Source organism: Mustela nivalis, assembly GCF_964662115.1.
Source record: "Mustela nivalis genome assembly, contig: HAP1_SCAFFOLD_670, whole genome shotgun sequence".
Classification (NCBI taxonomy): Eukaryota; Metazoa; Chordata; class Mammalia; order Carnivora; family Mustelidae; genus Mustela; species Mustela nivalis.
Genome location: NW_028135993.1, coordinates 182230 through 193900, shown reverse-complemented (window position 1 = coordinate 193900; position 11671 = coordinate 182230). Strand labels below are relative to the sequence as shown.

At 40.5% G+C, this 11671-nt stretch overlaps 1 protein-coding gene across 2 annotated transcripts in view; it reads left to right on the top strand.

The window, feature by feature from the left end:
- Positions 1 to 8099: 8099 nt before the first annotated feature.
- EIF2B3 (eukaryotic translation initiation factor 2B subunit gamma) overlaps positions 8100 to 11671 on the top strand; it is a 129503-nt gene continuing 125931 nt past the window's right edge. The window contains exons 1-2 of one of the 2 annotated variants that reach the window (XM_082750076.1): positions 8100 to 8192; positions 10976 to 11135. In XM_082750076.1, coding sequence (XP_082606202.1) covers positions 10988 to 11135 — 148 coding nt within the window. In that variant the 5' untranslated portion in view covers positions 8100 to 8192; positions 10976 to 10987. The remainder of the gene's footprint in view (positions 8193 to 10975; positions 11136 to 11671) is intronic. The other variant, XM_082750075.1, reaches the window with a different exon arrangement.

Here is an 11671-nt window from a genome sequence, read left to right as displayed (position 1 = left end):
GCCACCTCTATAGATGAACATTAAGGTTGTTAAATTTTTTTATATTGAAAACTATATTATAATAAACATCCTCATGTTTTATAGCCTTTTATACCTATTTCATTATTTCCTTAGAATAACATCCTAAACTCACCATCAAACTGTCAAATTGCCAGGATGTATCAGTTTTGTTCCCATTAGTGTCTATTTCCTAAACTCTGACCACCCTCTGGCATTAACACTTAAAAATATTTTTGATAATTTAATATGCTGAAGAATGGTGATTGTTACATTAATTTGTACTGCTTTTATTATGTACTGAGCAATTGTTTTTCTTCTTTATGAACTGCTCTTTTTGTGTTTTTGTCTATTGGTGTTATACTTTTCATACTGATTTATAACAATCTCTGCACAGTACTAAAGTAATAAGCACAGCAAGGCACTGTGCTAAAGCTGTACATCTATTATCTTTGTTTTATCTTCTTAGCTCTATGAAGTAAATACTCTTATTGTCCCCATTTCCAGATGAGAAATTTAGAGCAAAAATGAATTAAATAACTTGCCCGGTGTCACGCAGGTAGTCAATAAATAATGAAGCTAGGATTTGGATGGTGGTCTGCCAGCGCCAAAGCCTGCTGTCTTGGTAGCTAAAGTATTAAGTCCTGTAAATTAATGACTTTGTCATGTCAGATGTTATAATACCTTGGTTTTCCCTGTGTGTCCTTTGCCATTAAATTCATGTATGTTCTTTCCTAATGTACAAAATTTTTAATTCTTTATGAATTCAAAATCCTTATGAAAGAAACCATATATTGGATGTATACCACGAGAAGGCACTATAGTATACTTGTTAAGAGCACATTCTGGGAGTGCCTGGGTGCCTCAGCGGGTTAAGCCTCTGCCTTTGGCTCAGGTCATGATCTCAGGGTCCTGGCATCGAGCCCCGTATTGGGCTCTCTGCTCAGCGGGGAGCCTGCTTCCCCCTCTGTCTGCCTGCCTCTGTCTACTTGTGATCTCTCTCTCCGTCAAATAAGTAAATAAAATCTTAAAAAAATAAAAGAGCCCGGGGCGCCTGGGTGGCTCAATGGGTGGAAGCCTCTGCCTTCGGCTCAGGTCATGACCCCAGGGTCCTGGCATCGAGCCCCGCATCGGGCTCTCTGCTCAGCGGGGAGCCTGCTTCCCTTCCTCTCTCTCTCTGCCTGCTTATGATCTCTGTCTGTCAAATAAATAAATAAAATCTCTTTAAAAATAAAAAAAATAAAAGAGCCCACTCTGTAGAGCTAGCTGCCCATATTCATATCCAGGTTTTTCCACATACTAGCTGTTGGCCATAGCCAACATAGCCAACATGGCTTCCTTTTCAGAAGCATCTACCCTTTTACTGTTGATTTGAAATGTTATCGAGGTGCCTCAGTGGCATAGTCAGTTAAATCTGCCTTTGGCTCAGGTCATGATCCGCAGGTCCCTGGGATCACGTCCCATGTTAGTGGGGTGGGGGGTGGAGAATCTCTGCTCAGCGGGGGAGTCTGCTTCTCCCTCTCCCTCTGCCCAGCCCTCCACTTGTGCTCTCTCTCAAATAAATAAAATCTTAAAAAAAAGAATTCTCCCAAAAAATTAAATTAAAAAAAAATCTTCATTTTTCACCATACTACAAGAATGTGACACTGCAAGTTGAAACCAAACAAAAATCTTAATCATTAATGGGAGGAATTACCCTTGTTCTGTGACCTTTAAAAGTTTTTGTCAAAGCATCAAAAAATTTCTTAGCATCAGTTATAAATGTGTAGGAAAATGAAAACATAGTAAAACTAATATTTATTTAGTACTTTGTAATCTCAAGCATTTAGAGAAATTGGGAATTAAATTGTTTTCTTTACAAAAAAAAAATCTTACCAAAATAGTTTAAACAATGCTTGCCTCTTTTTTCTCTTTTTCCTTTTTTTAAGATTTTACATATGTATGTATGTACATACGTATGTATGTATATATGTATTCAGAGCTCAAGCAAGGTGAGGAGAGGGGAAAAGGAGCAAGAATCTCAAGCAGACTCCATGCTCAATGCAGAGCCAGACGTGGGGCTTGACCCGGGGCTCGATGGGGGCTTGATCCCTCAATGCTAAGATGATGACCTGAACCAAAATCAAGCATTAGACGCTTAGCAACTGACCTAGCCAGGCACTGGCCTCTAATTTCTTATAATACAGAACAAGTATCTTCACTATGCCTTGAAGAATTGTCATACTCCTCTTTACTTCCGACATTATATCCTTTTTACGTACAATCTCATGAAGTATCTCTAAGAATGCCATGAAGGCAAAGTGGTTTTTTGCTGGCATCAGTTTTTGTGAGACATCTTCATCCCTTTTGTCACAGCCACTTTCCTCCTTTTGGAAATGAAGTAGCCTTCACTCGATTCATACGGATCTACACTTTGTCTTGGTGACGGTGTTAACATTCCCATGATCACCTATTTCTTCTCTAACTCCATTTATGTTCAATTTGAATTTCACTTCCAGCCCTATCATTTTTCATTTCTTTGCTGCACTTTCATCTTTTGGCCAATTCTGTAATCTTTTTTTTTTAATATTTTATTTATTTTTTCAACAGAGAGAGATCACAAGTAGGCAGAGAAGCAGGCAGAGAGAGAGAGGAGGAAGCAGGCTCCCCGCCAAGGGGAGAGCTCAATGTGGAGCTCGATCCCAGGACCCTGGGATCATGACCTGAGCCGAAAGCAGAGGCTTTAACCGTCTGAGCCACCCAGGGGCCCCTGTAATCTTTTTTTTTTTTTTTTAAATATCACACAGGCTTATCACTGGGGAGACAAGGAATTGACACAACGACATTCTTGCTGTGTGTCTGTGAACCAAATACACAGAGTATTAATTACCAACATACTGAAAGAAGCGATGTGATTGTTTCACTGCTCATGGTATACATTCAAAAAAGTTGATTCTGACAGTTTTTTTTTTACAGTATTCTCATTTCTTTTATGGAGGAAAGAATTTTTGGAGGAACTTTCCTCACCATTTTTACTGATTTCACCACTTCATTTTGTATTTGCTTATAAATGTATTATATAGAAAGAGATTTAAATGAGACACAAGTCCCAAATTTCAATTACCTCCATAAAACTGTAAGACTTTGTAGCTGCCAATGTGGTATTCTCCTTCTCTCTGTCCCTCCTCCCTACCTACTTTTTTCTTACTCCCAAAGTACTTAATCACCCTTTAATATTCTGTACAGTTTACTCATTTATTATTTAATAGAGTATATTTATTTATTTGACAGAGAGCACAAGTAGGCAGAGCAGCAGGGAGAGGGAGAGGGAGAAGCAGGCTCCTCAATGAGCAGGGAGCCTGATGCAGGACTCAAACCCAGGACTCCAGGATCTTGACCTGAGCTGAAGGCAGAGGCTCAACCGACTGAGCAACCCAGGCGTCCCTACTCATTTATTATTTAAATTGATTTAAAATGTATGCTGCCTCTGCCTATTAGGATGAGGGTTGGATCCTTTTTTTTTTTTTCTTTTTTTGGTTCACTAATATACCTTAAGGGTCTAAAACTCCCCTTGGCACATAGTAGTCACTCAGTAAATAGCTGTTCAATAAATAAATAAACTGTGGCTCATCAACCATACTTTCCAATTCAAAAATGAGGAAAATCAGCCATTTGCAAAGTTTTGTTTTCAGTAAAGGAGGAAAAGAATTACCAAAGTGACTAAGTCACGTATTTTTTTTTTTTTTAAGATTTTATTTATTTATGGGGCTCCTGGGTGGCTCAGTGGTTTGGGCTGCTGCCTTCGGCTCAGGTCATGATCTCAGGGTCCTGGGATCGAGCCCCGCATCGGGCTCTCTGCTCTGCAGGGAGCCTGCTTCCCTCTCTCTCTCTCTCTCTCTCTGCCTGCCTCTCTGCCTACTTGTGATCTCTGTCTGTCAAATAAATAAATAAAATCTTAAAAAAAAAAGATTTTATTTATTTATTTGACAAAGATCACAAGTCTGCAGAGAGACAGGCAGGGAGCGGTGGGGGGGAGGGGAGCAGACTCTCTGCAGAGTAGAGAGCCTGATGTGGGGCTCCATCCCAGAACCCTGAGATCATGACCTGAACCGAAGGCAGAGGCTTTAACACACTGAGCCACCCACGCGCCCCATAAATCACATATTTTTTTAATTGACCCATCCATTTGTATGCTTGTTTAAAGCAGGCTCCACCATGGAGCCCAACACGGAGCTTGAACTCACGACCCTGAGATCAAAACCTGAGCTGAGATCGGGAGTCAGACACTTAACCGATGGAGTCACCCAGATGCTCCCTGACCCATCAGTTTAAAGCATAAATGTCCAGATTCAGACTTTTAAAACCACCAACAATGAAAATTCTGTGTTCTTGAAAGGAAATAGTTGAAGTCCCAATTAATGAAGTTATTTTCCAAGCTCTTTATAGAAACACTATAGCATCATTTGCTCTCTAAGTTATCACGAATCTATTAGGCAACTGGTGGGCTCATGTACAAAAATAAAACACAAATATTTTGGGACCTGCAACTGGTTGCCAAAGTAGAGTTTCTCTTTTCATTTTTATCTTTCACTCAGTACTCTAAAAATAATAATTTCCTGCCCCACTGACAAGTCCACAGCCAAATGGAGTAGATGAATATTATGATGTGGCCAGCAAATTCCCAAAGAGAGAGCTCTTGCAGACCGTGGGAAGAGTATTTCTGAGCCAAGGCCCAACTTTTGAAAGGTTTCTTTTGTCTCCCACAGTTCAAAGAGAACTTTGGAACTTGACCTTCTTAAACTAGTCCCCACCACATATAAAAACATAAATATAAATATCCCTTGAGGAAGAAATGTGAACAGGAAACATTATAAGGAACAGCCCGTATTAATATGCTTTTATTAAATACTTCCCACATAATTAGTAAATAAAAAGTAAATAATAAGCATGAGGCTAGGCATAAGAGATAGTAATGTAGATTGACTTAGTGAGAAGGAACATTCAGGAAAAGAGATGTTGTCAGTGACCTAGGCCCTCAGCTCAGTTTTTCCACCACCAAATGGGAGGTCAAGGGAAAATTTATGAGAAATTTTAATTTATTCATATTACTTACTTAGCATGTCTCAGGTCCTATGCTAGGACCTGGAGAGAGAAGCAAATAACATATAGCCTTTGTCCTCCAAGGGCTCCCATTGTGATAGAGAAAACATGAAAAAGGGGATGAAAATCCTTTGTGATGAGTACCATAACGTAAATACCAGAAGCAATGAGAACCAGAAAGAAGGAATCCATGAGGCAGCAGTTCTTCAAGTATGCTCCGTGGACCTCTGGGAGTCCTCAGGACCCTTTCAAGGTATCTCTCGGGTTAAAAACCATTTTTATAATAATATTAAAATATTATCTGCCTTTCATTATATTGATATTTGCACTAATGGCACAAAAGCCATGGTGGCTAAGTTGGCTAGTGCTTTGGCGTGAATCAAAGCAGTGATACCAAACTGTATAATATGCATTGTATTCTTCACTGCCACACACTTGCAATAAAAATAAAAAATAATAAGACAAAGTAAGGTTCACTTAAGAATGTCTTTGGGGGTTCCTGTATGGCTCAGTTGGTTAGGAGGCCAGCTCTTGGTTTCGGCTCAGGTCATGATCTCAGGGTCCTGGGATGGAGCCCTGTGTTGGGCTCCATGTATAGTGGGGAATCTGTTAGGGAATCTCTCCCACTCCCTCCATCCCTCCCCCAGCTCGCACTCTCTCTCTCTCTAAAATAAATAAATAAATCTTTTTAAAAAAAATAAGAATGTCTTTGATGAAGCAGTAATGTAATTTTATTAACTCTTGGTCCTTGAGAACACACAAACTGTCAAAATTAATGAAGTAAGCCCATCTCTTCAAGGAAAATCACTGAAAGTGTTGTTGCCTATGATAATATTTGAGCTTTCAAGAGAAAATCAGAAGTTTGGAAAACTTGTATTTGTCGTCATAAGGTTGCCAGCTTTCCAATATTTAAAGGATTTTTCTGATAAGATTGGTGGTGATATGAACAAATGCAATTTAAAAAATATAATGAGTCAATATTTGGGAGGATATTTTACAAGTGATCAATGCATCAAATTGTCCATTCGAAATGCAAGTATTAGAGTACAAATGCTCATTGATATAATAATTCTACATTACAACTAATCTTTAAAAAACTGCCACTTACTGAGTTTTTGTGTAGTACCACAGTCTTACCTACAACTATCTGACAAGGCTATTAAAATATCTCTCCCTTTTCCTACCATATCTATGTGAGGTCAGGTTTTATCATAGAATTCACCCAAAACAATATATTGCAACTGATGAGAGAATCCAGCTGTTTTCTATTAAGCCAGACATTAAAGAGATATGCAAAAAGGTGAAAATATGGCATTCTTCTGCTTTTTTTGGTTTGAAACATAGGTTATCATACAAATGGTATTTATGTTACCATGCAATAATTTTATTATTTTTATTTTGAAAATGAATTAATGTTTAATTTCTTAGATTGGAGTTCTTAATAAGGTTAATATCAACAGATAAAATCCATATAAACAAAAGTCCTTTGGGGCCCCCAATAATTTTCTTTTTAAAGATTTTATTATTTTTTTAAAAGATTTTATTTATTTATTGGACAGAGATCACAAGTAGGCAGAGAGGCAGGCAGAGAGAGAGGGGGAGGCAGGCTCCCCGCTGAGCAGAGAGCCTGACTCGGGGCTCAATCCCAGGACCCTGAGATCATGACCTGAGCTGAAGGCAGAGGCTCAACCCACTGAGCCACCCAGATGCCCCTAAAGATTTTATTTTTAAGTAACCTCTGCACCCAACATGGGGCTGGACCTCACAACCTTGGGATCAAGAGTCACATGCTCCACAGACTGAGCCAACCAGGTACCTCAAGAGTCCCCAATAATTTTTAATAGTGAAAAGGATTCTCAGGGCACTTGGGTAGCTCAGTTGGTTGGGCGTCCACCTCTTGATTTCAACTTAAGTCATGATCTCGGGTTCCTGAGATCCAGCTGGGTAGGGCTGGTAGGGCTCCGAGCTGGGTGTGGAGCCTGCTTGAGATTCTCTCTCTCCTTTTCCTTCTGCTTCTCCCCTCCCACTCCTGGTGCACACACACACATTCTCTCTCTCTCTTAAAAAAAAAAAAAAAAAAAAAAAAAAAAAAACAAACTATAAAGGGGCCACAAACCAAAAAGTTTGTGAACCACTGTTCTAGGGAATAAAAGCCATTTAAACTGAAGCAATTACTCAACTACTCAGCTACAGGAATAAGTTCCCTGAAAATATTTGCTAGTTTAAATATGAGCATTTAAAATGGATGACATGTCCCTCCTCTGCTTAATTCAAGGGGTCTTCACAATGGCCTACAAGACCCCTGCAATCTGAATTCTCCACTCTCTCTCCCACTGCCTATTTGACCTTTATCATCATTCACTTTCCATCTGGCTTACTTCCCTTCCTCTCTACTGGCCTCTGTACTGTTCTCTCTCTCTCTTTTTTTAAGATCTTATTTATTTATTTGACAGAGATCACAAGTAGTCAGAGAGGCAGGCAGAGAGAGAGAGAGAGAGAGAGGAGGAAGCAGGCTCCCTGCCACGCAGAGAGCCCAACTCAGGACTCCATCCCAGGACCCTGAGATCATGAGCCCAAGGAAGAGGCCTAACCCACTGAGCCACCCAGGCGCCCCCCTCCCACAGTTTTGATGGCTAAAGGTGATTGTTTTCAATACCATTAGAGTCTGGTTCACATAGCCGATGTGAGTCTCTGCCTTAGACATCGCAGACCTAGAAAGCCTTGGCAATACCTGGCCTGCAAGGGCATTTAGACATTTCTCCACTGGCTAGCCCAGTAGTAGTAGTAGGGGCCAGGTGGTAGAAAGAGATCTTGAAGCAAGAGACCGTGACTTGTTCCAGGATTCCAGGAGCGCAGCATTAGGAAGGACACTCAATGGGCGTTGATGACTTGTGAATGAACGAAAGGGTACAGACCACTGTGCCTCCTCCCCTCCTCTAAGAATGCAAACGCTCGCTACGTAATCTATTGCTCGGCGCTCCTCTCTGCTCTGCGGGCCTGCGGTCCCATCGATATGCTTGGCCATCGCGCGCCTGCGCCTTTAGGCTCTCAGTCGCAGGCGGCGTGGGGAGCGTGGGGAGCGCTGGGAGCTGTTGTGGCGCGCCGGGAGTTGAGAGGTAAAGCTGCGGCTTTTGCGCTGTCAGGCCCCTTACGAGCTGGCTGTTGGGAATGAACACGGCGGTGAGGGCCACGGGGTCCCGCTTCATGTGGGGGAAGCAGGCTTCTTGATCCCGGCCGAGGAAGGCCTGATGGGGTGGGCGAGGGTGCAGAGCTCCAGGGTCTCCAGCTCGAGTCCCTGCCAGGACCGGGCAGGCAGCTAAGTGGCCGAACTAGAAGGGAGCCAACGACTTTGTGCAACAGATGGAGAGGAGTTTCAGGAGGGGAGCATCTGCTTGAAGTCACAGCGAGGACCAGATCGGGGACCACACACTCCGCAGAGTACCTGAACTCTTTCCACTTCAGCCCTTCATTTATTTATTCTGCCTGTTTTTCGTTGTTTGGGGCAAAGCAATCAAATCGGAATACAACAAGCTCCAGATGAAATACCCATTATGGTAGTGTTTTATCTCACCAGTTGACAAAGAGAGAGGCAATAACTGCAATAATGGAAGCATGTCTGAGATGCCATGAACACCTCCCCACCCCCCGCCAAAGCTTGGGAGACTCCCATTACCCAGAGTTGTGACACTGCGGCATTTGACATTCTGCTTCAGGGTTTGTGAGCTTAAGTGCCAGGTTCCCTTCTAGGAATTGAGGAGGCTTAGAGTTTTAAATGTCAGGCCTTAAATGTCAGGCCTTGCCTGTAAGTGGTAGAACCAGAACTCAAACTCAGGTCTTCTGACTGCGAAAGCGCCAATGTTCTCTTCATAATAACATCAGATGTGAAACGAATTATATAGTGCCAGCCAAATTGAATTTAAATTCTAATCTGAGGCAATGCTTGCTGGAATTGAAATTATGGTACCTTTTTTCTTTTATTTTTAAGATTTTATTTATTTAGTTGAGAGAGAGCAGCAGAAGGAGAGGGAAAAACAGGCAGGCTCCCGGCTGAGCAGGGAGCCCGCAGAGGGGCTCAATCCTGGGACCCTGGGATCATGACCTGAGCTAAAGGCAGACGGTTAATGGACTGAGCCACCCCGGTACCCCGAAATTACTGTATCTTTAAGTTGTAGATGTTGTGCAAGAGCCTTCACTTTGTGCCTCGGGTGTACTGGGTTTAAGTGCTGCAGTTTAAATATTGATGAGGGGCCTAGAGATGATCATAATTATGAATAAAGGTGCAACATTATTTGTCAACTTACTGTCAAATAATTTTTTTTCTGAAAAAAATTGCATTTCACACTTGTATTTAAAAAGTTATATCAGGGGTGCCTGGGTGGCTCAGTGGGTTAAAGCCTCTACCGTGTGCTCAGGTCATGATCCCAGAGCCCCACATGGCATCTGGCTCTGCTCAGCAAGAAGCCTGCTTCCCCTCTTTCTCTGCCTGCCTCTCTGCCTACTTGTGATCTCTGTCAAATAAATAAATAAAATCTTAAAAAAAGAAGTTATATCATTTGTTGTAAATCAAGAAGTACTTTTATTTTAAATCAGTAAAGTTTATGACCTTTTACTATGCATCTTTTCTGTGGTAGCACCTGTAAAGAGATTATTTTGAAGGTCAAACAGGTTTATTACCTTGAGTTTAGAAAAGGGAATTAATCTGATTTGTTTCTGCCACTGTGCTCTGCAAATCTAGGTTCAGATGCAAGCCTGCATTTGTGTTTATAGCAGTATCTTTCATCATTGGGGATAATGAAAAGATGGGAGCAGATGGCTGAGTTATTGGAGACGTTTTAAGTCATTTTATACTTTTCAGAGACCTAATATGCTTGTATTTATTTTTTATTTATATATTTATTTATTATATTTATTTATATATTTTGTACTTATTGCTGTTAACTCTTTTTCCAAGAAATAACTCATCAGAAGCCCACTTGGTAAACTCCTTTTTAAAGTTTTCTTTTTATTTAAATTCAGTATAGGTAACATATACTGTATTATTAGTTTCAGGGGTAGAAATTAGTGGTTTACCAGTTGCATATAACACCCTGTGCTCATAACTTTAAGTGCCCTCCTCGATGCCCATCACCCAGTTACCCCATTCCCCCACATACCTCCACTCCAGCAATGCTCAATTTATTTCCTAGAGTTGAGTGTCTCTTATGGTTTGTCGTCTTCTCTGTTTTCATCTTTATTTATTTTTCCTTCCATTCCCCTATGTTCATGTTTTGTTTCTCAAATTGCACATATGCATGAAATCATATGATATTTGTATTTCTCTGACTGACTTATTTTGCTTTGAATAAATCCCTCCAGTTCTTTACATGTCATTGTAAATGGCAAGATTTCATTCTTTTTGATGGCTGAGTTTTATTCCATTACACACACACACACCCACCCCACTTGGTAAACTCTTAATCCTTGAAGAGTCAGCTCAGATCTTACCTTCCTATAAAACTTTTCTGGACTTTTCTAGGAAGACTGAGACTATATGCCTACTGCATCTTGAATATATCTCTGCTATGACACTAACCATAGTATATTGTAATTTACCAAATTTGTCTTCTCCACTTAATTGTGAGCACCTCAAGGGAAAGGGCCAAGTTTCTTTAATTCACATGCCTCCTTCAGCCCATCTCCCTTGGCTGGAGCTGAGAGTATGTATTGGTGAGTCAAAAAATATAATAAAGGTGATGCTTATACTATAGCTAAGGAAACTTTCTTACTGTGGTTTTTGGAGTTGCAAGTGGCACATTTGACATAGTATCAATAACCTAAGTAGAAGTAGGGTTAGTACTGTGTGTGGTTTGAATTTTATAATTTTTTTTCCTGTTAATTTTTTTTTTTTTTTCTGTGACAGCAGTTTGTGAAAATGGAATTTCAAGCAGTAGTAATGGCAGTTGGAGGGGGATCTCGGATGACAGACCTGACTTCCAGCATTCCCAAACCTCTGCTTCCAGTTGGGAACAAACCTTTAATTTGGTACCCATTGAACCTGCTTGAGCGTGTTGGATTTGAAGGTGAGCTATGACAATTAAATATACTCATAAAACTTGAGGGATGTTTGATCCCAGTCATTTTTCAGCTTTATGAGGGTGAGAGAGGATGAATGAGATTGACTCACCACTGACTGTTGGCCTCTATAAATTAAGAACATAGCAGTACTCTATTGCTATGTTAAAAGGTTCTTGAGAAGACAGCACTATTACTGTGTTAGAGTTGCTCCCCACAATGATCCAATGCACTCGGAAGGAGTGCAATAGGAATCCAAGTTAGTACCTCATAGTCAGTACTTAACTGTGAATCTATATGTATGTGGTAATGTATTAATATATTAAGGGGTACAGTGTTGAAAAGATAATTCAGGCCCTGATTTCTAGGACCTTGTAGTCTAAATACATATATAAATAGAGGGGGCATCACTACAGATCCTTCAGACATTAAAAAGATAGTAAGTAAATATTTTGAACAACTTTATGGTAACAAATTTGACAACTTAGATGCACATTTTAGAAATACTGCTTTGGAAATTATATGAAAAATGGATTTGAGGGAG